Source organism: Colossoma macropomum, unplaced genomic scaffold (assembly GCF_904425465.1).
Source record: "Colossoma macropomum unplaced genomic scaffold, Colossoma_macropomum, whole genome shotgun sequence".
NCBI classification, from domain to species: domain Eukaryota; kingdom Metazoa; phylum Chordata; class Actinopteri; order Characiformes; family Serrasalmidae; genus Colossoma; species Colossoma macropomum.
This window is the reverse complement of record NW_023494804.1, coordinates 6,493,034-6,517,840: the sequence shown is the minus strand read 5'-3', so window position 1 is coordinate 6,517,840 and position 24,807 is coordinate 6,493,034. Positions and strand designations below refer to the sequence as shown.

Sequence of the window (24,807 nt, the reverse complement as noted above, 5' to 3'; positions counted from 1 at the left end):
GTATAATGAGAAGAGCTGCCATTATAAAATGTCTTCTGCTAGAGGGCACTCCCGAGCAACTCCAAAATGATACAGAGTTTTGTGTGAAATCATAGTTCCAAATTAACCAGTTTTCTGAACACGGAAGAGAACATGAATATTTCTATACTGCTGTTATATATTTACTTAGGCAGTTAGCTGATCAGTTTGACAAACAATCAGCACTCAGTGGCAGTAATGCCAACCATTCAGCACTGAGAAGCTGTAATGCCAACCAATCAGCACACAGTAGCAGTAATGCCAACCAATCAGCATTCAGTAGCAGTGACATTAAGCAATCAGCACTCAATAGTAGTAATGCTAACCAATCAGCTCTCATTAGCAGTAATGCCAAATAATCAGCATTCAGTAGCAGCGATGCTAACCAATCAGCACTCAGTAGCAATAATGCTAACCAATCAGCACTCAGTAGCAATATTGCTAACCAATCAGCACTCAGTATTGGTAATGTCAACCAATCAGCACTCAGCAGCAGTTGCTAACCAATCAGCAGTCAGTAGCAGTAATGCCAACCAATCAGCACTCAGCAGCAGTAACGCTAACCAATCAGCACTCAGTAGCAGTAATGCTAACCAATCAGCACTCAGTAGCAGTAATGCCAACCAATCAGCACTTGGTAGCAATAATGCTAACCAATCAGCACTCAGTAGTAGTAATGCCAACCAATCAGCACTCAGCAGCAGTAATGCTAACCAATCAGCACTCAGCAGCAGTAACGCTAACCAATCAGCACTCAGTAGCAGTAACGCTAACCAATGAGCACTCAGTAGCAGTAATGCTAACCAGTCAGCACTCAGTAGCAGTAATGCCAACCAATCAGCACTCAGCAGCAATAATGCTAACCAATCAGCACTCAGTAGCAGTAATGCCAACCAAGCAGGACTCAGCAGCAGTAACGCTAACCAATCAGCACTCAGTAGCAGTAACGCTAACCAATCAGCACTCAGCAGCAGTAATGCCAACCAATCAGCACTCAGCAGCAATAATGCTAACCAATCAGCACTCAGTAGTAGTAATGCCAAACAATTAGCTCTCGGTTGCAGTAATGCCAACTAATCAGCACTCAGTAGCAGTAATGCTAACCAATCAGCATTCAGTAGCAATAATGCTAACTAATCAGCATTCAGTAGCAATAATGCTAACCAGTCAGCACTCAGTATTAGTAATTAAATGCTAAGTGCTGATTGGCTGGTATTACTGCTGCTGGCATTACTGTGATTGTTGGCCTCTGTGGCTTCCCTCATAGAGTCCCTTCTTGCTCTGGTGCTGAGGGACAGCCTTGTCTAGACAGTGGCTGAGTGGAATGACGCAGCTTTAATTTCTTCAAAATTGATCTAGCAGCACTCCCTGGGAAATCTAAAGATATTATACACCCAGATATTATTTTGTAGCCTTTTCCTATCTTGTGCAGATCTATAACTTTTCCTTAGAATGTTATTTGGTCTTCATTTTCACAGCTTTCCTTACAGTTCACAGTATGATCAATGGTTCCCTGGACAAGTATACACGTGCAAACATGCATCGGACTACTGGATTATATGTCCATATTATCAGATACATTTTTTGGGTTTATATGGTGTATTTTTGCTATTTAAAAAGAATAACACTGATACAGTTTGTGTTATACTATCATTTAAATTACATCCAGTTAAATAACCTAAACCACTTTGTTTACAGCAATGATCTTGTTTTAAGTAGATGTATGTGATCTATGTGCACAGGAACAGAAGCCCAGTGGTCAGACAGAACTCTGGGGACATCTAGTGGACATTGCCTTACTTTACCTTCATCAACAAACCAATTCAGTAAACTGACTATATGGTAAGTTATTACAGTTTCAGAACTGGCAACATATTAACATGGGATGATAAATGTTTAGCTTCACGATGGACTGTAACAAAGAAAAATAAAAGTAATGAGGCACAAAATACTTATTTGTACGTAAACGACACCTATGTCACTAATCTATAATCAGTGTAATTTATACATTCCTCTTGCACTGACTTTTTTTCCCTCTGATGTCTGTTTATAATGTTTGTATGTATCAAACAGTCGTAATTCAAAACTACATAACCATATTAATTCTGTATCCCTTAGAATTAAACAGGCTGTTTTTGTTACTGTGCCTTTTAGACTGATATATGTAAATCATCTCTGCTCTGATTGGCTGCCCTGTATTGTGCCTCGTTCATGAATCAGTGAGGACTAAAATACTCCTAACTTCACCGTGAGTGAGCGGAGCTAAACTGCTCCTAGGCTGAATAGATGTTTGTTTTTGTGACATCAAACTCCAAGATTCAGTTTTGTTATGATACAGGCCCTTTAATGTTCCTCTCAAATGCTTTTACATTCTATTTTTAATAGTATTTTATTATTATTTTTGTGTTTTTTCTGCGTCTGTTTGGACTTCACTCTTTAATGGAGCACTTCAAAAAAAGTGGTATATACATAAAGATTAGTGTTATTAAAAAGTTTTCTTGCGGTACTATTAATTAGTCTTTGGTGGATGCAACTAAATTCCTACCGTTATTAATGTGTGTAGCTCTTTTATTTTAATTTAATTTGATTTTATGAGTTTTAATGTTTAAAATAATATAGTTTTCTTAACTGGAAAGTTGCAGCACGTGAGTGGGCGGGGCCATTCCAGCGGCGGTGCTGATGCGTCATCGAAGAACTTTCCTGTGATTGGCCAAACGGCGCCTGCGGTTGTAGCCAATGAAAGCGAACTGAGTCTGCACACTAGCACGTAAAGATGCGGCGAGAAACTTAACGGAATGCACTCGCGGGGGCTTCAAACGGTGAGTGGTCTGGAAACGTGAGTTCGGTTCGGTTCGGTTTGGTTTAACGGTCGCTGTTTTTCCTCAAAAGAGTCAAACTGCTCCTAAGGCGGGAGGAGAGAGTGAGTGAAGGCGACGAGGCTGAAGTTGGCTTCTTAGTCGCCAGTTTCTTGTTCGAATTGTCCCGTTCCACCTTAAATAGTGAAGCAGTTACATTCAAAGTGACACTAACTGTGCCATTTAAGGTGGAACGGGACAATTCGAACAAGAAGCTGGCCAATGAGAATCAGAAGCTGACTTCAGGTTAGTGTGAAGGCACAGAATTGAAGTCCCTAACGGCTGAAAATGTGTCTGTTTACTCAACGTTAGCAATAGCGTTAGCCTTAAATTAACACTTAAGGTAGAGCTGGACAATATGAGACTATTTATCGTTATCGTGATAAATTACATCGCGATATTTCACAATATGCTTTGCTGAGCATGTCGTGGATATCGCCAGTACTTAAAAACACGTCCCAACTTCTTGTTTTATTAAAACGACAGCAAAGGTTGATGCTTAAGGTCGTATTTAATTGGATTCAATGGTGTGAAATGTTGAATACAGGATTCATAGTATTTTTTAAAATGTGGGATTTCTTTGTCTGTTATAAGTTATGAGAAAAAGGTTGTCAGAACAAGTAAATATTACTTCTCGTCAAAAAACCTCCTAAAGTATCATGATATTACATTTCGCCATATCGCAATGTCTAACCTGAGGTAATTTTGCGTTATTGTGTTGGTATTTTGGTCAGGTACAACTTCATTTACATGAGACAGTCTCACATACCACATGTTATTATTTTCAGGAGACCCTAGGCTACTTAGATATGTCATTATTTGACATGTAAATGCTAACAGAATTATGATACCTTTATGAATTTGGGTTATTTTTTTTTATTGAAAATTTACTTCGCTGTTTATTTGTTTTCTTATTCTTTTTGCTTATATAAACATTAAAAATAGTTGTCAGCTCAAGTACCTTCTCAGAAATCGTTAGACTAGAGTGTGTAAAAATGCAATAATTGATTGTGGTTTATTTCCGTAATTATTATTGAGTAAAAATAAATGATTAGCATTAGGTTGACATGTTTTTATTGATTTTCTGTCGTCTGGCATCCATGCTGAGTGCTAAAACTTTCAGCAAGGCTAGCCTTGGAATATTTTGTTCAGGGCAAGATGAGTACTTTTGAAGTAAAACGTATTATTCAGATTCACATAGATATTTACTCTCAGCTGTTATAATCTTTGAAATTTTGTTGTTAGAATGAGTCTGATGCACTGAACAGAAGCAGCTCAGAGCGCACAGCTCTCTCTGTAAAGAGTAATTCCACTGATGTTTCAGAATTTCTGTATAATTCAGCCCTTGAGATGTAAACAAAGTCATTTAGAGTGCTTTGTTTGGTGTGTTGAAGAGCAGTGGTCACCAGCCCTCCTCCTGGAGATCTGCCTTCCTGCAGGATTCACCTTTTGCCTAAATCTAACAAGCCTCCTTCAGCTAATCGAGGATTTCTGAAATCAGTACTTGGATGGATCGTGTCAATTAGAGTTCGATCTGAAGTCTGCAGGAAGGATGAGGGTTGGTGAGAAACCTTTGACTCTTTCTGTACAGTGGTGGTGATGTGAACGAGGGGTCAGGACGTCTACAACATTTTATTTACTACCCAAAATGACCAGTAAATCTACCTCTGTCTTCTGAGATTTTATATGCTATGTTGATGATAGTAAAATTGTGGTAAATCTGGAGAAAATAATGTTTTCTTTTTTGCCCTGTATGTATCTCTGCCCTGAATGGATTTTGAAAGTAGGTTTTAAGCCAAAACTTTATCTCAGAACTATCGTAAAAGACTATCTCAGACATCAGGCAGGTAGTGTAGTCATGCCCATTTATGTAATAGCTTCCTGTGAGGAAGTTATTACATAAACTGTTTTTAAGGCATTCAGCTCTTCAGATGTCTGGTTCCTATCACCACCACTGTGAACAGTCCTGCCTCAGGTAGAACGCATTTCACATCAAACCACTCTGAATGACTCTGGTCACATCTTCAAGCTTTAATTATGTAGAAATTGGTGGAATTCTTCTTTAATGCTCTGCATTTTCTCTGCTTGTTCTCGAGCTTTGTTTTCAAGGTTAACGCTGCATTTTCTGAGCTCATTTTCAGGCTTCATTTCGGTTTTTGTAGGGTACTAACAAAGCCTGTAAATAAGCATGGAAACTGTTTTTTCTGTGTTTATTTACAGGCTCCGTTTTCATTCCATTTTAGTTTTTGTAGCATACCAATGACAAATACTTGAAGAGAATAAGCCGAACTACATTTAGTGTGATAAATATATGAAAATGCCACACTACTTGTTCTGAATGGTCTAAAGTGGTGAAATTGTGTAGTCATACCGAGGATAAACATATTACAGCACTCATTTGATGTCATTTTAGCACTTTATTGACAATCAGATTTAAATGTTCTGTAGGTTTGGTCCCATTATGCATCCAAAAGACTACATTTAATATGGTAAATTAAGTGATTACACAATTAAATTTGGTTTGATATGAAAAATGTCTTCAGATTTGCACTCAGATGAGCACAGAGGGTATGTGGACTGATGAAAACTTCAGTTTTCAGATATGGAGGTTAAGAGGTTAAATCAGTGCTTCTCAAACAGGTCCCAGCTAGTCCACATTTTTGTTCTATCCCTATGTGTTGCAAGTTAGGAAAAAATCTGGACCGGGTTTAGAACCACTGGGTTAAACAAACCACTGACCTACAAAACTGCAAACCCAACAAGATGCTGTGGTAACAACTATATGCTAATAACCCAAAAATTATTTGCTTAGGCTAAAATGAGCTGTGAGACAGCCTTCACTGAGTACCAATCCACACCAGAGCTGCCTTTGTAGTTTAGTTCACACCATGTTAAGGAGCCGTAGGTGTCAAAGCTAAAGTGTTAAAATGACCAAATGGTCCAGAATCTTTCTGATGGTGTATTGTGCTGTCATCTATTTACGTGCCACTAAAAGCAATCTCTTCTTTCAAGACAGAACAATGGGCAGCCATCTGGGAGGAAACCTTGCCCTGCTGCTCATTCTCCATGTCACTGCAGTGAAGATGTGCCACCCTAGATGTCAGTGTGAGATTGAGAGCTTTGGATTATTCAGTAGTTTCAGCCTGACCAAAGTGGACTGCAGTGGCGTGGGCCCAAGCATGGTTCCCACTGCGATTCCTTTGGACACCTTGTCCCTGGATCTTTCTTCTAACAGCATCCGTTCCATCGAAGACTCTGAGCTCTCCGGACCGGGGTACACAACCCTTTCCAGCCTCGACCTAAGCAACAACCTCATCTCTGTTGTGAACGGCAGCATGTTTTCCAAGTTGCACTATCTTGAGACGCTAGATTTGAGCCAGAACTACATTGAGGTCCTCATGGAGGGTTGTTTCACTGGCCTGCCTCTCGCTGAGGTGGATCTGAGCTACAACCAGATTCATGAAGTTAACCTGAACGTGTTCGCCGTCAGGAACCAAGGAAGGCCTCTGAGTGTGGATCTGTCTCATAATATGTTAAGGGCTGTTACAAGGATTCCACATCTACAGCTTCCCAACATACAGAGTCTTAATTTGGCAGGAAATCAGCTGAGTTCAGTACCAGAACTCCAGGATGTCTCGCTTAGGTCATTGAACCTGGCTAACAACCCCATTTCTGTCATTGATAAACAGAGTTTTGCTGGTCTGAAGGATCTAGTCCACCTCTCTCTGTCTGAGATGCCCAAGTTACACACAATCGAGCCTCAAAGTTTGCAGGATCTTCAGAACCTCCAAGTGCTTGACCTGTCGCATAACAGCAAACTGAAATCATTGAACCCAGACGTTTTCAGTGGCCTTAAACTGTTACAGGAGCTCAATATGTCAGACTCTGGAGTTGTGTCTTTACCCACAAATATCCTACAGCTCCTCCCAAGCATTAGGGGGATTGTTCTGAGGGATAAAGTGAACTGTTGGAAGGTCCACAAACAAGAACCATTTCATAGACATGCCAGACAGAGTAACACCATGGAAGCGCTGACCTGCGATGTGACTGGCGTTGTTCAGTGATCTAGCATGTCCTGAGCTGGAAATGAATTAAATATCAACATTCTCGAGTGTAACATGTGCCTTTCTTTTTAAATGGTCACTTTGCAGTATTAGGGCTTTGGTTCACTGTTAGCATTCAGTGTAACGCTTGATAAAACATTGAGCTATCTTTGTAGCTGTTCAGTTTCAAGCTTCATGAGCATGCTTCTCTTTAAATAGACCTCTAAAGTCCTGTTATCATTCAGTAGTTGGCATCATGGTGATATTAGGAACTCCAGGTCTAAGCTGAATCCTTTATATGAATAGCCTTTTCAAAAATTGGTTTTGTCCAGTATATATTTCTCCTCTGACTGTCACTGGATACTCTGAATTACGAGGTCATTAACAAGTCAGAATATGAATATTGCTACATGCAAGCTAACATTGCTGTGCACTGAACTGATAAGACTGGCAACCTCACCAAAATACCCCACACAAACCAGAAAGCTTTGTCAAGTGTGGTGGTTTTCTAGTGTTAGCTTGCTTGTAGCATGTATGTAGCAATTATTCATGTTTAGACTGCTGAGTGATCTTGTAAGATTTCCACTCACACTTCTGCCCATGCAAGTTTAAGCATAATGCATCAGCTTTTAACAGTGTCAACTATTTTCATTACACCAGAGTTCCCAATATGGGCATGATGCTGACTACAGAATGACTGACAACTTCAGAGGTCTGTGTGTAATGTAGTGCTACTCCAACTTTGGCTTTTTAAATTATTTACCGTTTAATTTGCTGGCTTGCTGGTTGCAGGCAAGTTCTTGAATATTATCCACAATCAAATTACTCATTCAATCCAGCATGATACGGTAGTTTCTTCACTCTCATTTGTACAGCAAAAATAAGTATTGACATGTTGATGTTTCCATTTACAGTTTTTAGAGCATTTAATATTACAAAAGTGCAATATTTGAAGCTGTAGAATGGCACAGTTGGACTGGTTGTTTAGCAGCGAATAAGCACTGATCTAACGTGCTAACTGAGTTAACAGCATGCTAAATGTAATACTACAATACAGTATGTTCTGTTGTTACACTCCTAGTAACTTGATCCAAACCATTTTGAACCTGTCATGCTTTAAGCATGTACTACATCACATAGCCTTGGTTTCCCAGGCAGGGATGAAGCCTAGACCTGGCCTGCATTTTCCTTTCAATAGAGAATCTCCATTCCAGCACTAAGCTTAATTCCTGTTTGGGGAAACTGGCCCATTAAAAGTAAACTTTGGCCAAAATGATAAATGTAACCATTGCCACGTGTCGTAAACATGCCTTCTCTCCTCCTACAGCGGAGACTGTAGACTCTAGAGTGAGATATTTTGGTTTAAAAACTAGGAAAGACTTTTATATCGAAATTGCCCTGTGAAAGAATCCAATTTTTTATTATAGAATACATTATCAACAATTTTTGTGTCTGAATGAGTTTTAAATGGAGAAACTTTAGCCTAATAACACAGAGCCTGTGAACTACCTGTAGATGCGTTCACCAATCAGAGGCAGCAAAAACCCCATGTTCTGTATATGTGACATCACAACCATCACAACTAGTTTGATGCACTCAACATTTAAGCTTCCTTCCAGAAAAAGAAACTGTTCTGCTCTTTTTGGCCAAAAAACAGACCTGCAAATTAATTTATAGAAAATGCATTTAAATCACAATCACAATACTGGCCAAACAAATCGTAATTGGATATTTTTCCAAAATCGTTCAGACCTACTAGGAAAACTCTCTAGAAGGAGGACCTTGAAAAGTGGATGCATGACGGTGGACTATTTGAAATAATGTTTTGGTTGGTTTGTTTAGTATTCCAACAGCTGGCCAATGCAGAAGGAAGCCAGATATCAACTCTGCATATATTGGCCTCTACATGAGTGGATTATTATCACTGTGGGGGGATTCCCAATGCCATCGCACTGGGAATCAAATATTTAAGTGATGCATTCTGGATATTGTAGTGAGAGGACATTGATGATGAAAACACAAAGTATACAAAATCACAAATTCTGTTGGCTGAAGAGGCCGACAGATGCAGTGCTGTGCCATAGAATATTACATAACCAGGACAAAATATTAAAGGCTAGTTTTAGGCCCCTAAAACTGAGGATTTGTGAGCATATTTGCCTTTTGTCTTATTTTCCTTAATCCAGGAATTTTGACCTTACATTTAACCTGCATTCAAGTATGAAACTATGCAACTGTGCTAGTATTTTAATATGTGCAATGTTCGAATGTGTTTCAGAACAGATGTAAATAGTTTGCGTGTTAATAATTCCGACTAAGGCTCTTCTGCAGGCAGAAATTGCTGTTTTTATGATGAAAAGTGCTATGTTTGATAGTATTTGTACATGTATTTCTATGTGGTTACTAAAACACAACGCTAAAACATGAATCAATATCAGGTAACTTTGGTTTCATTTGTATTTGTGGATAAATATCATATACCAAAGAATGTTTTATCCTATGCTGGAAATAAAAACTGCAATGCAATGTCAAATCTGATGTCAGGGTTTTTTTTTCTGTGCTAAAAGCTGTGAATTCTTTCTTCGTCTGTGAATTTGTCTGCCAGACTCAGGCTCTTGAGGCATTTGGCTCACCTCTTCATTCCTTTGGCCTGTTGGTATGTCTTTTGATGAAAGATATGCAAGTAGTCAAAAGAGATCCTCATCCATAAGAGAAATGGGGGCCTCGGTGAAGAACGAAGAAGGTTCCTTAGTCAGCCTGAGAGGCGTCAGAGCAAACCGCCCTCACTGTGAGATCATTAGAATGAACATTTCACTTGTTTTTTTCTGCTCTGTATGCTTTTCCAGCAGAATTAACTTTGTTGACATATTAACCATTTAGTCATGCATAAATTTTTAAATTTTACATTTTTTTGAAAGAGTGCAATTTTTTTATTATAGAATACATTATTAACATTTTTTTGTGTCTGAACGAGTTTTAAATGGAGAAATTTTAGCCTAATAACACAGAGCCTGTGAACTACCTGTAGATGCGTTCGCCAATCAGAGGCAGCAAAAAACCCATGTTCTGTATACGTGACATCACAACCATCACAACTAGTTTGAAGCATTCAACATTCAAGCTTCCTTCCAGAAAAAGAAACTTCTGGTCTTTTTGGCCAAAAAACAGACCTGCAAATTAATTTATAGAAAATGCATTTAAATCACAATCGCAATATTGGCCAAACAAATCGCAATTGGATATTTTTCCAAAATTATTCAGCCCTACTAGGAAAACTCTCTAGAAGGAGGACCTTTTGAAAAGCGGATACATGAAGGTGGACTATTTGAAATAATGTTTTTGTTGGTTTGGTTTGTTTTCCAATAGCTGGCCAATGCAGAAGGAAGCCAGATATCAATTCTGCATATATTGGCCTCTACATGAGTGGATTATTATCACTGTGGGGGGGATTCCCAATGCCATCACACTGGGAATCAAATATATCAAATTAGTTATGTATACATTTTTAAAAATCAGTGGAGTTTCCCTTTGAGTCCTCACCCCTGCATTTTTACTAGCCTACGGCTACTGTTAACTTCACCTGTACTAAGCCTGCTGTGCTCGGATTGGCTGGAGCCCCGAGTCCGTTACTAGGGAGACCGAAGCCCCGCCCTCCAGCGGACCGGGCCCCTCCCTCTTTCCCATCATGGCTCCTGCGGCGGACAGGCTGGGTTACTGGGGGAGACCAACCTCAACGCTGGACTGGTGCGAAGAAAATTATGTCGTCTCATTTTACATCGCCGAGTTCTGTAAGTACAGCCGAAACGATCCGTGTAGTTGCGGGAGACGCGCATTTGTGTCCGTTTTGGGGCCGTGAGTGGGCATGTTGTGTGGCGACAGAGGCCGGCCGACCGTTACGAAGCTGAAAGTCAGCTTCTGATTGCAATTTTTCCGTTCCACCTTAAATAGAGCAGAAGTAACAGTAACTGCTGTACCATTTAAGGTGGAACGGGGAAATTCGAGCAAGAAGCCGACTAAGCTCAGGCGCCAGGACGTAACCGCTGCACCATTTAAGGTGGAACGGGAAACTTGGAATGAGAAGCTGACTTCAGGCGCCTGAATGTAACGTTAACTCCTACTCCAGTTAAGGTGGAACGGGAAACGTTGAACAAGAAGCTGGCGAATAAGAGTGAATTCAGGCGGCTGAATGTTACCGCTCCAGTTTAAGGTGGAACTGGACAATTGAATAGAAGCTGGCGAGTAGGAAGCCAAGTTCAGCCTCGTCCGAGCTTATTTTGAGGCTCGAAAGTCATAACAAAGCGAACGAATGACCCAGAAGAGCCACTCTAATGTCGGCCAGGGACGGTTTAGTCTCGCAGGGATTGTTATTTATCGCCGTGTTTGCTCACAACGTTACATTTCATTGGTGTAACAAGTCATTCAAATGGGAACTGAAGCTGTTCGTCCTTACGGGACGTTACACGCTGCTACGACGCGCGTTCACGCACGGTGACGTCACGACGCCGCGCGTTCACGTGTGGTGGGCCCATAACGGTGGTCAACAGAGTATGTTTTCACATAAATAAAGGTGTTTGCGTTCAAAAAATGTTATCTGTCACGATCATGTGAGGATTTTATTGAAGGAGAAAGGGTTCTTTAGTAAAGAAAATGGTTCTACATAGAACCATGCACAGCCAAAGAACCCTCTGCATGCGTAAAGGGTTCTTTGCATGGTGAAAGTGTTCCTCAGATTGATGGAGAATGTGTTGTATATGGTTTTATATAGATTATGTTTGAAAAGGGTTCTTAATAGCACCGAAAAGGGTTACTCTATTGTTACAAGCTTGACATCATCACAATAGAAGAACCCTTTATGGTGTTATATAGCCCTTTTATATAGCCCCACTCAAAAAAAAACCAAAAAAACAAAACAAAAAAAATTATATATATATATATATATATATATATATATATATATATATATATATATATATAACCATTTATAGCACATTCTCCATCGGTCTGAAGAATGCTTTCATCCATGCAGAAGGTTCTTTGAGTGTTCATGGCTCTTCTAGAACCATTTCATTTACTAAAGAACCCTTGTGGAACCATCTTTTTTAAGAGTATAGCGTAAAGTTACTTCCACACATCAATATGCTAGACAGTTTATGCAAAAATATAACTTCAATATGTTTAAAAGATTAAAAAGAAGCAAGTTTAGGTGGCGCCAGGTTACTGTGCTAAGATGTCTACATTTTATTCAGTTTACCACGTTTTTACCCACAGAAGTTAATGTTATATTACTTTGTGATGCTAATATTTCTTTGTAACACCACATAAATAAATGTCATATTTCTTTGTAGTTCTAATTCAGGTGCCTTTAGTCCCATTTTCTGCATTTTAATGATGTGTATGTATCAGCATTGACAGATGTACATGAAAATTGTCGGATATTGGCATCGGCCCACAGTTACAGTATCGACTTTCAACTAGTGACCCTAGTTTTAACATTGGATGCAGAAGTTGTACAGCAGCCAATCCCAACCTTTAGTCAACATTAGTGGCACAACCCCATATACAGCCGTCGTAATGTGACCACACCATTGGCACTGTCAGTGTGCTTGGTGTTGACTCAACCAGTAACTGGAGCTATGGGTGGAATGTGCAGCGTTCAGTAAAAGTGACCACGTAACCCACTGGGACAAAAGAGGTACCCTGGGTTCACTCTGCATTGTCTTGTACGGGTTAGTGTTGGTACAGCTAGTTTCATTTTCGAAAACAGTAGCCAGCTGGCCTTTGGTGGCCAGACAGAACTATGAGGGACATTCTGTTAAAGGGCTCATTTCCTACCATGTTCTTGTACTTTATGTTTTCCCCTGAGGTTATAACGTTTGTGTGGTTTTATGTACCAGTAAGACTAGGCAAGCCTGGTTTTGCCAGACCACCAGGCCACACACTGTCTCCTCTGCATTTTTTGGTAAATAATGCCAGAACACCACTCAAAAGTGAGGGGAACACAGGCGTCAGTACATGACACCCCTGAAACCCCACAACCCACACTTGTAGGTTCAGTATTACTATGTAAAGCCTGTGGCAGTATGTGCATTTTTGCAGTCAAGCCAGTTTGAGTGCTTGGGGCAGCAATATACATTCATACCCCACAGAGAAGTTAACCAGTTAAAGTTTTTAGCTAGACAAACGATCTGCTCCAAAAACACAAAACTATGGTTATGTTCCAAAATAAGAAGCTGACCCATCACTGAGCAGTGGTGTGGTAGTTACTCAAGAATTATTCCATTACAAATTACTGCTTCTCTCAAACTGTAATGGGATCGCTTTACCTACTACTTCCAAATTAAAGTAATTCTCATTACTTTACATCTGTGTTAATTTCTAAACCCCAAACAATCTGTGCCAATCTCACATCATTTAAAAGGCATCGCAGCACCTCATAAGCTAAATCCAGTGTGAGAAAGTGAAAGTAAAACACTGTTATTTGGCAACTGGTTGGGAAAAAAAGCTACTAAACAAGCAGTTCAGTATTAACTACCATTCATTAAAAAAAAAGATATAAAAAATACTGGGGCTACTCGCACACAAACAAACAAACACAAACACACACACACACACATTTTCTAAGCCGCTTATCCTTCTGGGTCGCGTGGGGGGAAGCTGGAGCCTATCCCAGCGGTCATTGAGCGGAAGGCTGGGGCTGCTCTAACTATTTAATTAAACTGCATTGCTTAGTTTATTTAACTCTTCGTGCCCCGTTTTAAATAAAAAGATAAAAAGCAATTGTCTTCTTGTTGATATTCAAATGCTTTGCACGTACAAATATAAAAATCAGAATAACAAATGCCCTTCCCTAGTGATAAAACTCTGCTACTCTACGCTTAAATTTGGCTACGCATTCTTTTTTTCTTTTGTTTCCCTCTCGCTCTGGACTACTGTCGATTTAACATGCTCAGTAGGCTGACAAAACAGCTGACAAGGACCCACTGGATCTCCCTAGGCTTAAGTTAAACTTTCTGTCTCATGGCAGCCGCAACCCACAGCATAATATTTGAAGCAAGAACACACACTCACACGAAGCGCAACAGCCTTAGCCTTGGCTTACCTAACGCTGTGTAGCCGGAGTCTGAGTCTTCTTCTGTTGGATGTATGGCAGTTAGGGTGCATTATCGCTGCCTACTGAGGGCTAGCTCTACCCCTCACGCATGCACGTTTCAACGAAGTCGTCAGTCAGTGAGTGAGCAGAAACTGCACCTTCCAGGCCGACCCAGTAGGCGGTCCAGCAAAAACAGTCATAATTTATTTATACATGACCGTGGTACAGCCTCTCTTTATTCTTTAGAATTAAGCTACAGTGCCCCAAAGACTGATATATGTAAATGAGCTCCATTCTGATTGACTGCGCTGTATTGGGCTCTGTTCTAAATGCAGTCTGCACTGAAACACCCTTTGTAACTTCATTGTGAATGGGCAGGGCTAAACCACTGTAGGTTGAACCACTGGGGAGTGATCGGTATGTTTTAAAACTTTAACAGTGTTTACATACTACAGCAAAAAGAAAAAGATAAATTTGATTGTACTCTTTAAATTGGAATATATGTATTTCATTTATCCTCTTATGTAAGGTAGTATTTTAATGTGGACATAGAGCATTACACTTGTACATTACCTAATAATTAGAATAGTATTCTTGATTAACTGATTTGCATGTAATTATTTAATCATTTGCATGTTTATTGCTGTTGCTCTCTTTCAGTATGCCTTCATTGTCACTGGCTAAATTGGAACCTGCTTAAAAAGTACAGTGTATAAGTATCAGTAATGTATACACTACCAGCCAAAAGTTTAGAAGTAAAGTGTTTTTTACTGTCTACCACATTTTATAATAATAATAAATGATATGTTTTGATATGGAATGACGCCAGACAGACATATTTGCTTTTTACCAGGCAAGGCTATATTTAGACCTCGCCCTCTTTCATCGTAATACAATTTATGGTATTCTGATGAAATCACGCAGTTGTGCTGCCACCATTTTGATAGGCAACTTTAAGTTTGTCTTCAGAGGAACTGTGTCCACTCACTGTCCACTCTGTTAGACACTCCTACCTTCTTGGTCCACCTTTTAGATGTAAAGTCAGAGACATGGGCTCATCTGCTGCTGCACAGTTTGTGTTGATCATCCTCTACTTCTTCATCAGTGGTCACAGGACGCTGCCCACAGGACGCAGCTAGCTGGACATTTTTAGGTGGCGGACTATTCTCAGTCCAGCAGGTGTTTAAAAACTCCAGCAGCACTGCTGTGTCTGATCCACTCAGACCAGCACAACACACACTAACACACCACCACCACGTCAGTGTTACTGCAGTGCTGAGAATGATCCACCACGCAAATAATACTTGCTCTGTGGTGGTCCTGTGGGGGTCCTGACCACTGAAGAACAAGGTGAAAGGGGGCTAACAAAGTATGCAGAGAAACAGATGGACTACAGTCTGTAACAGTGGCTGGTCGGTGTAGATTTTGAATGAATTGCCAATTTCTGTTTGTGTTGTGTTATTTGATCTGTAGGGAACACGGTCAGTAACCTGATTATGATCCTCCCTCCCATATATGGAGCCCTGCAGACGTTTAAAAGCGGACTTGAAGTCCGTTACGTGTGGTCATTTTTAGGACTTGCAGGTAAGCATGAGCAGAGCACTAAAACTTTCTAGAAGAAGTTATATACTCTGCTTAAGCATGAATTCTCACCACATGCTGCTTAATTAGGTGGCTAACAAAGATCATTATTTACACTGTATGAGTAGCTCTGCCTCAATATGCATGTATAATCAGAGAATGGCGTAAGATCAGTGTTGCACCTGTGCTGTTCTTTTATGCTGTTACTGTTATTGATATAGCTGTTGGCATTGGTTCTTGGTGCTTCCACATGACACTGCAGTACGAAATGCAGGTGAGACAATCTTTCCTTCACTTCTGCACCCATACTGAAAATGTCTATGAATCTGCTTTATGTACTGGAGAAGGAAATCTCAGATGGATCTTTTTCCAGTGTATAAAAACATTTTTTTTGTCTTGATTTTCTTATTTCCTGTTTGTCTTCCAGCCATGTATGCCAAAAGCTTTAACAATAATTCACTGAATTATTAATCAAAACCTCACAAGCCTTCAGCATGTCCCCCATCCTGTTGTCTTTTTGCAGTTGCTAGATGAGTTGCCGATGATCTACAGCTGCTGTGTCTTCGTTTACTGTTTGTAAGTGAATTTCTTTCTTAATTAATTTGAATTAAAGTAGGGCTGTACAACCTGATTATAAACAGTGGGAACCAAAAGTTTGAGACCTTTGTGTGTGCCTCAATATTGAGCCCTCATGTAGTCACTTGGATCTTTTCCTCCCGCCGTCTTGATCCAAAATCAAAGTCAGCTGGGTCAACTGTTTCATGCAGTGCCTGTCTAAGTAATACAAGATAGACTATATGGATAAAAGTATTAGGACACCTACATGTTACACCTACAGGAGCTTTTATGAATCCCATTCTAAATCCATAGGCATTAATGTGGAGTTGGTCCCCCCTTTGCAGCTATAACAGCTTCCACTCTTCTGGGAAGCTTTCTACATGATTTTGGATGTGTCTGTGGAATTTTTTGCCCATTCATCTAGAAGAGCATTTGGTCAGACACTGAGGTTGGACGAGAGGGCCTAGCTTGTAATCACTGTTCTAGTACATCCTAAAGGTGTGTGATGGGGTTGAGGTCAAGTTCTTCCACACCAAACTCACCCAGTCATGCCTTTATGGACCTTGCTTTGTGCGCTGGGGCTCAGTCATGCTGGAACAGAAAAGGCTCTTCCCCAAACTGTTCCCTTTCCCTTCACTTGAAACCCATAAGTGAGTGATTCAACAGAGGATAGGCACTGTGCACTTCAGTACAAGGTGGCCCCACTCTGTGTTTGCATGGTCTACCGCTTTGTGTCTGAGCTGTAGTTCAATTTCACAATAATAGCAGTTACGGTTGGCTGGGGCAGATCTAGCAGGACGTAAATTTCACAAACTGACTTGTGGCAGAGGTGGCTATGATGGTGCCATGTTTAGTCACTGAGCTCATCAGTACGACTCATTTTACTGCCAGTGTTTCTGGAAACTGCATGGCTATGTGCTTAATTTTATCTACCTGCTAGCAGTGGGTATGGCTGAAACACCTGAACTCAAAAATTGGGAGGGGTGTCCCTATTCTTTTGTCCATATAGTGTATAAATATGAGTGTATGCCGCTCATACTGGTATACTGTTTCAAACAGGAACAGTGTAGTTACTGTACTGCTATTGTGCTCATACTGTGCAGCCCTAATGCACTGTTATTGTCCTATGTTGGCTCCTCTTCTGATAAGCAAGATTACATTTTTATAATTTCACTTTCTCATGCTCTTCTGAACTATTATTGTCGTAATCTGACCCGCTGCATTTCTGGTATTACAGATATGAGTGCTTCAAGCAAGAAAATGCCATTAACTACTTCCCAATCGTACTTCTCCTTTTCTTCAGTATTATTGTTAGTGTGGTAAGGCCTCCATTATCATTGTTCTACGCCACAATATCATGAAAAATAGGAAAAAATAAATATATATGCATGTTTTGAATGAGCTGTTTCCACAGTCTTCTACCTTACTGTTGACCTTCATACAAGCATTTGTTGTTTGTTTAAATGTGCCCTGCCCAGATGTGCAGATTATGCGTTTCATACATTTTTCTCTTATCTCTCATGTAGGTGTACTTGCTGTGGAAAGAGCCAGTGTTTCATCAGGTATGAAATGAATCTGTCATAGTGTCTGCTCAGCTTTAATAATTAGTCCTACAGCAACACACATGGTGCTTTACCACAAGGACAAGTGAGGTCACTTGCTCTCCCTTTCACTGCAAGGCTGAGTGAGGTCACTGGCTATTGTAGTAGAGCAGATTAAATGTCTGAATGGAGGGATTTAAGAATCAATAGGACAGCATTTGATAGTGTACTGCGTTCCATAAGGCACACAGTGCTTCATATGTTTCCCTTTGCACCAAGCCTTTAAAACACTTAAGGACCAGAGTGTTCTGCCCAAACAAAGGAAAACAGCTAACAAAGCAGTTGTTGACGTTGTGGAGCCGGTTCTGTTTGAGGACATGAGGGCAGAAGCTTCCCCCACTCACACTGATGTGGGAGGCTGATATCTGAGTGCAGTCTCATTGTTAGGTTGCCATTTTTTCAGCCCTGCATCCACAGCAACTAAGCAGAGTATATACAGCCCACACGGTCATTTCCTACTTAATATGTGGTGGAACAGTACTGTATTGTAAACAGTACCGGTCGATGCATTTAACTGGTTGCCACATATTCTTTGCAGGTTATGTATGGCGTGCTGGTGGCTTGCTTAGTGATCCGGTCCGTTTTCATAGTCACGTGGTAAGTGAATGTGTGTTCATGACATTTATGATCAACTTGTATTTGATTTTTAATGTAAAACTAGAAGATTGTATAAAAAGTAGAGCAGTAAATAACAGAACATGCCATTAAATGCCCTTACTAGAGTATTATTTTGGTAAGAAAATATGTAAATACATAAGGACAAAACTAAGGGACAAAATCCACCCTTCTTTTATTTAATGTCCTGTCAAAATGGCTACCAAGTACAAGTTATATAAATGTATATGAGAGAACGCAGAAGCCTCAACAACTGAATAAATTATTTGTTCAGCTTCCATTCTTTTTTTGCTTTCAACTTTTTAAAGAAATCTGCAGGGATATTTTTCCACACCTCCAAAGTTCAGTCTTAGAAGTTGGTTTAGCATTTTCTGAAGTAATCCCAAACACATTCAGTGATGCTGAGGTCTGGACTCTGAGGTGGTCAGTCCATTGTTCTGAGAACACCAGCAGTTTCTTTGTTTGATGTGTCTGTCTGCTTTTCTCAGGGAGGCTTCTTGAACATCTACACATCCTTTCAGACCCATAGCGCTGAGCTGTCTTCTCACAGTGAAGGATGGACTGATTTCCTCCTCTGTCTCAAAGATGAAATCTTTAAGTGCTGTTTATCTGAAGGGGACAGTTTCAGTAGTCTAACGGGTCTTCCTTGTGGTTCTTAGGAGTCCTGTTTTATCTGTGTATTCTAATAATTTTTTAGACTCCAGTTTTGTTTTTTCACTTATTTCTCCTCCCTTATGCAAGTGAATTATCTTACATCTAATTTTCATGAAAAATAAATAACTTGTATTTATTGACCGTTTTGACTGGAAATGAAATAACTCAGGGGTGCTCTTTGACTTGCACAGTACTGTATGGCCTGTTCTCCATTTTCTGAGTCCTATAATTGATTGTAACCTGACCTCCTTGTTGTAGGGTGTATCCATGGCTGAGATCACTCTGTTACACGTCGTTAAGCATCTTCCTGTTAGGATTCATTTTATGGAACATCGATAATATATTCTGTGACTCTTTAAGGTGAGAGTGTGATCGTGAACCAGTTCCAAAATCTTTCACAGTTTTGCAAGCATTATAAACATACTTCTTTGAAAAAGTATAACTGAAGAATGTGTCTTTGTTTCTTAGAGCCACGAGGCAGAGGCTGCCGCCTGTAATCGGAGCAGTTACCCAGCTGCACGCATGGTGGCATATTCTAACAGGCCTTGGCTCTTATCTGCACATTCTTCTCAGGTACTTCCCTTCTAGTCTCAGCCTAAAAGAATATAGGCTTTGAATCATATGAAATTCTTTTTTTGAGTAAGTGCACACTTGGAATGAATTATCTGTACACGTAAGAGAATAAGATACATATCGCTCTTTTTCTGCTAATTTAAAATCTTGGTTAAAAGACACATTTTTCCATAGTCCGTAAATTATAAACAGCTCAGGCAATGCTATATTTAAAGTGTTCATCTAATGGAAAACTGAATTTTCTACTGTTCAAAAGTTTGCTTATCACTTTTCATAGTAATTTTCGGTAACACTTTATTTGGATAGCCAATTTAGATGCTTTGTAGATATTTAATTTACTTTCAAGTGACATTGAGCTAATATCTACTAAATTGACCATAACTCCTGGCTCTAATCCTAAACCTAACCTTAATCTCAACCCAAAACCTAAACCCAACCCTCACCCTGGTCCAAATCCTAACCCTGACCCCACCACTGTTTAGGATCAACTGAGTTTCAGCTGATAGTTTGTTAACAATTTGAACATCTGTAGATGATCTATAGGGGACTATCCTAATAAAGTGAGACACTTATTTTTTTGTTATTTTTGTTATTTATATATTTATATAATGTAGATTTAAGTGCTCTAAAATAGACAACAGAAGCACTTTTATGTGTTGTGTTTAATATTTCAAGTAATTTTCCATCAACAAGAAGTTACTCAAAGAAAACTAATATACAATAATTGTCCTTTTATAGGATATAGCTGTGACTTCTGAATTACCAGGCATTATTCATTTTATAACCAGTCATTTTAGAATCATCTACAGCTCTGTTCATCATTCTGGACACATCTTTTCTCTCTTTTAAAATAATCAATAAATTAATTAATTCTTAAAGCGTCTTTCTGATTATTTGAAATTATATAAACCTGGTAAATAATTTTTTACTTTTGAATAAATAATTTTATACTTTTGTCTGCTACTGTACTCGTTTTATATTATTGTACTGTTGATCTCAAGCTCTTAAATGTTAATGTGGACATGAAAGTGCAAAACGCATGTTTTTTTTTAAAATTCATTAAAAACCCAACTACTATATATCTACCTATTCAGACTACTGTGGTTTAGCCCAGCCCATTTTTGTTGAAGTTATAAGTAGTGTTTCAGCCCCGGACAGCTTTTTGAATGAGGCACAGTGCAGGGCAGCCAATCAGAACAGAGCTAATTTACATATACACTGACCGGCCACTTCCTTAAGTACACCTCCTTGTATCTATACTCACTGTCCATTTTATCAGCTTTACTTACCATATAGGAGCACTTTGTAGTTATACTATTACAGACTGAAGTTCAAAGTGCACCTATATGGTAAGTGGAGCTGATAAAATGGACAATGAGTGCAGATATAAGGAGGTGCACTTAAGGAAGTGGCCAGTCGGGCTGTATGTCAGTTTTGAAGGCTCAGAAACAAAAGCAACCTGTTTAACTGGAAAGTGTTAATGTAAAAATAAATTATGACCAATTTGGTACATTAGCCCACACATACATTACAAGCAAACTCCAGAGGCATTAATGAATAATAATAATCTTCCTGCTTTATGTTAATATTATCTTTTCTGTATTTGATTATGGTTGAAAAGAGCTAAGATGGTTTTCTTATGATAAACATTGTTATAATCTCTTGTTTCTCTCATCTACAGCCTCCAGATTCGCTCAACCTACCTCAAGTATAGACCTAAAGTAAAGGTGCTGCTTCATTTCATTCCATACAAGTCCATTCATACTCTTATCTTTAGCCATAACATGTTTATCCTTAAAGTTGTGCTGATGTTTCTAATGATGTTTTTATCGGTTGCAGTTTTTATGTGGCATTTGGCCCGTCCTACACATCGAGTCTCAGAGGACGAGTTGAAAGGGCGAGAAGGGGATGACGATGGCAGCCAATCACAGAACCTTGGACACACTACAAGGTCCAGCCAGTCGCCTCCAGCGGAGCCAGGAGGTGACCAGCAGCTGGACGTTTGGTCCTCCCATCCCCATATTCCCCTGCTTCGGTTTGCCAAGTGTAGTTTGGAGAGAGTTTCCCTGCAGTGGAGGGAGGGTCTGTTTTCCTTTGTTTATTACTGAGTAGGTCAGAGCTTCGTGCTAGACATGTAAGGAGATGGCACACTATTTGTTATGCACTTAGTAGGCTTACATTAACATCACTTACGAGGGACTAAATAGGGTTTTGAATATGGTCAAATGGACGTTTTGGTGGATGATTTTATTTCCTCTGTGTAGGCGCGGAGTAAACGTTGCATTGATTATATATTAGCTAATCGTATCTACTCATTATCAGCCTTGACATGATTGCTTTTTTAATCATTAACATATTTCAGCTGCACTACGTCCTCAGTATGTACAGTATATAAAATAGTGTATGTAATTTCCACAAAGATCATCAGTGATTTTGCTTTTTGGCCTAGAAATCTTTAGCTTTAGCTTTTTAACGATCAAAAAGGGGCGATGTAATCAAAATCAAAGTGACAAAATCGACTGTATTGATATTTTTGACTGAAATTCCATGTTTTACACAAAGCTGACGAAGATGGTATTAACCTTTTTTTTTCTCATGATGCGAGGAATTGTGGGAATGCAGGTATATTGTAGAATGTTACAATACAGAATAGTACTGTAAATTCCACAAGCTACTTTAGTGGTTTCCTTTGAATATCTAAAGCCTTTCCTTTAATTTTAACATATACGATGTCTTTGTGTCTAATATGCAATAACCAGCATTGATTGGTTTATTTTATTTATTTATGAACAATGAAGAAATACTGAACTTAGTTTTCACATGGCAAGGAATTATTTCATGAAGGAATTAGTCTACATTTTGGTTAAATGCCAGTATCCTTGTATTGGTCTTGCGTGGCCAGATGTGATCTTTTAACGAGAGAGCACGTCTGGGAACAACTTTTTGGTGCTGGATTGTGCCGAAATCCACAACAAACAAGGGAATGCCCGCCCTGAAACCCACCCTAAAGTCCTTTAGTCCCATTTTTACCGCATGTAATGTGGCCTCCACACATTTGAAACACGTATACATGCTTAATTGGAGTTTTTTGGGAGACATTTCAGCCGTGCTAACTTGCACTGCGTCTATGGGCTAACAACAGGGTTGTTGGCTCTAGAACAGTGTTGACGAGCGCACCATCACCCCCTAGTTTTTAAGCTCTGGATTTCTTTAGAAACTTCACACTCAGTTTGTTCCCACCTTAATAAGTCTGCATTACTGCCCAAAATTTCTCAGATGTTCTCATTATGAGATCACGCCTGACCCTGTTAAACTAGCCTTGCATTTGTTCCTATGGGGTGGTTTTCTGGACCCAAAACTCATTTTAGTCTCAGACTAGGATCAGTTTGAATAACCAGCCCTGTGTCTTCCATATGCCTGACTGTTGCTGTTCTTTATCAGACCAAGATTTCAAAATGTGAACATATATATGTTCTGCTTGTCAGTCTGTTATACTCTACTTATCAGTACATTATATATGCATAGGGCAGAGTACAAAGTCATAGTGCATCGTTGGTATTGCTTCTTTTTGCCGTTTTGTGGTCTTATATCCTTCTCAGTGAAGCTGCATACTCCACATGCACAGAGAGTTGCCAGTTTATTAGAAACAGCCACATTATACGTACTTTCACTGGCCATTTTATCAGAAACACCTATCACACAGTTGCACTTTATATGGTCACAATTGAAGAGTTTCATTCCAAATGCTATCCGAATAATGCAAAACAGTTTTATGTCTCCAATAAAGGTAAGCTGTGTATGTAAAGCCCACTAATATATATATATATATATATATATATATATATATATATATAATTGAAGCAATTCAATTGCTGTTGGAACAAAACCTCTTATCTATGTTTTTCGATTTTTGACATAACTTGAAAATGTCTGCTATGTAAATTTCATGATGAATGGACCAAAAGAAATGAAATTACTTGGAAAAAATTCTGGTTCCATTGACTTACATTATAAGTTATCATTTTGGATACACATGTGTATGTGTGTATATGTATGTCGCTGCTGTTGGAACAAAACCATGTATCTCCAAAATAACTTTACAAAAGAAGCTATAAAGTCACCCTTTACCCCATCCATCAATGAAAAAAGGACCACCATTAGCCAGATAAGTTTGTTAAAGGTCAGTAATTGTAAATCTGCAAAGTATACCTATATTGTGGCCATTTCTAATAAACTGGCAACTGATTTTAATCCCCATATATAAAGGGAATCATCCTTATATCATCCTCATATCATATGGGCAGATATTTGCTAAAAATGATCGACATTGGGCAGATGTTTCGTTTTGTTGTTATGTCGAACTGATATATCTGTTTTACTCTGGATAAGCAGAATGTTTAGGAGATGCTGGGCTAGTGCGCTAAAACATCTGCATTTTTATTCATGTTTCTGCATCTGTAAACCTGTAGAAAAAAATATTTCATTTCTCTAATGCTAATCCAGGTGTATTTAAGCCCAATTCGTACATTTTATAAATGTCTGTATATCAGTATCGGCAGATATGCACGCGAAAAATATCAGATATCGGCATCTGCCCAAAATTCCCAAATCGGTGCATCTCTAGTATTTATGTTTTCTTCAACAGCACAAAGCTTTAGAAGCACTGCACAACGCTTGGACCCTCGCGCGTACCTCCTGTTGTTGAAATCTTGTTGATTTGTGGACTACTTGAACTGCCAAAGACTGCGCTGACCTTCAGAAAAGCTGCGGTGCGCTGCGATGCGTCTGTATGTTTGGCTTTGCATTTCAATACGTTTTGTGCATCATGTTAAGTGATTATCAGTGCAGTATCAATATGCGAAGCACAGTTCTAACAGAGGAAGAGGGTCAACAAAGGACACATAGACTACGTAGTACATGTTCTGACTAAATTGCTGCTTAGAGTGGTTTAGATATATTGCTGATATTGAGGGTGCCTTAGGTTTTTTTTTCTGGTTGTATATTCCATGTTGCCTTGATGTCCGTCATATCTAATATCCACTTTATCCTCATACTCATAGCGTACAAGCCAAGTAATAAGCTGTTACCCTTATGTGCCAACATACTGTATAAGGCAAAAAGAACAAAAAAAAGGAACTTCCTGAATCTACTGCCAAACCCATTTGTGTTGTTGATTTGACTCCCTTTCCTGAAATAGCAGGACTGCGAATATCAGGCAG

The 24,807-nt window shown here is 39.3% G+C and overlaps 2 protein-coding genes across 6 annotated transcripts; both read left to right on the top strand.

The window, feature by feature from the left end:
* Positions 1-2,759: 2,759 nt before the first annotated feature.
* LOC118825264 (tsukushin-like) lies at positions 2,760-9,349 on the top strand. Of its 3 annotated transcripts, none has more exons than XM_036595867.1 (2): positions 2,760-2,837; positions 5,886-9,349. In XM_036595867.1, the coding sequence occupies exon 2, from the start codon at positions 5,894-5,896 to the stop codon at positions 6,935-6,937; it is 1,044 nt and encodes a 347-aa protein (XP_036451760.1). In that variant the 5' UTR covers positions 2,760-2,837; positions 5,886-5,893; the 3' UTR covers positions 6,938-9,349. The 3 variants fall into 3 exon arrangements, with proteins under 3 accessions (XP_036451760.1, XP_036451763.1, XP_036451761.1); XM_036595870.1 differs by having other exon boundaries at positions 2,778-2,837; positions 5,890-9,349; XM_036595868.1 differs by lacking the exon at positions 2,760-2,837 and adding an exon at positions 4,815-4,848.
* Positions 9,350-10,590: 1,241 nt separating this feature from the next.
* On the top strand, positions 10,591-23,418 carry acer3 (alkaline ceramidase 3). 3 transcript variants are annotated; one of them, XM_036595670.1, is made up of 11 exons: positions 10,591-10,704; positions 15,480-15,590; positions 15,809-15,861; positions 16,111-16,163; positions 17,383-17,464; positions 17,672-17,707; positions 18,285-18,343; positions 19,274-19,375; positions 19,484-19,588; positions 21,270-21,315; positions 21,428-23,417. In XM_036595670.1, the coding sequence occupies exons 1-11, from the start codon at positions 10,602-10,604 to the stop codon at positions 21,479-21,481; spliced, it is 804 nt and encodes a 267-aa protein (XP_036451563.1). In that variant the 5' UTR covers positions 10,591-10,601; the 3' UTR covers positions 21,482-23,417. The 3 variants fall into 3 exon arrangements, with proteins under 3 accessions (XP_036451563.1, XP_036451565.1, XP_036451564.1); XM_036595671.1 differs by lacking the exon at positions 10,591-10,704 and having other exon boundaries at positions 15,496-15,590; positions 15,850-15,861; positions 21,428-23,418; XM_036595672.1 differs by lacking the exons at positions 10,591-10,704; positions 15,809-15,861 and having other exon boundaries at positions 21,428-23,418.
* Positions 23,419-24,807: the final 1,389 nt, after the last annotated feature.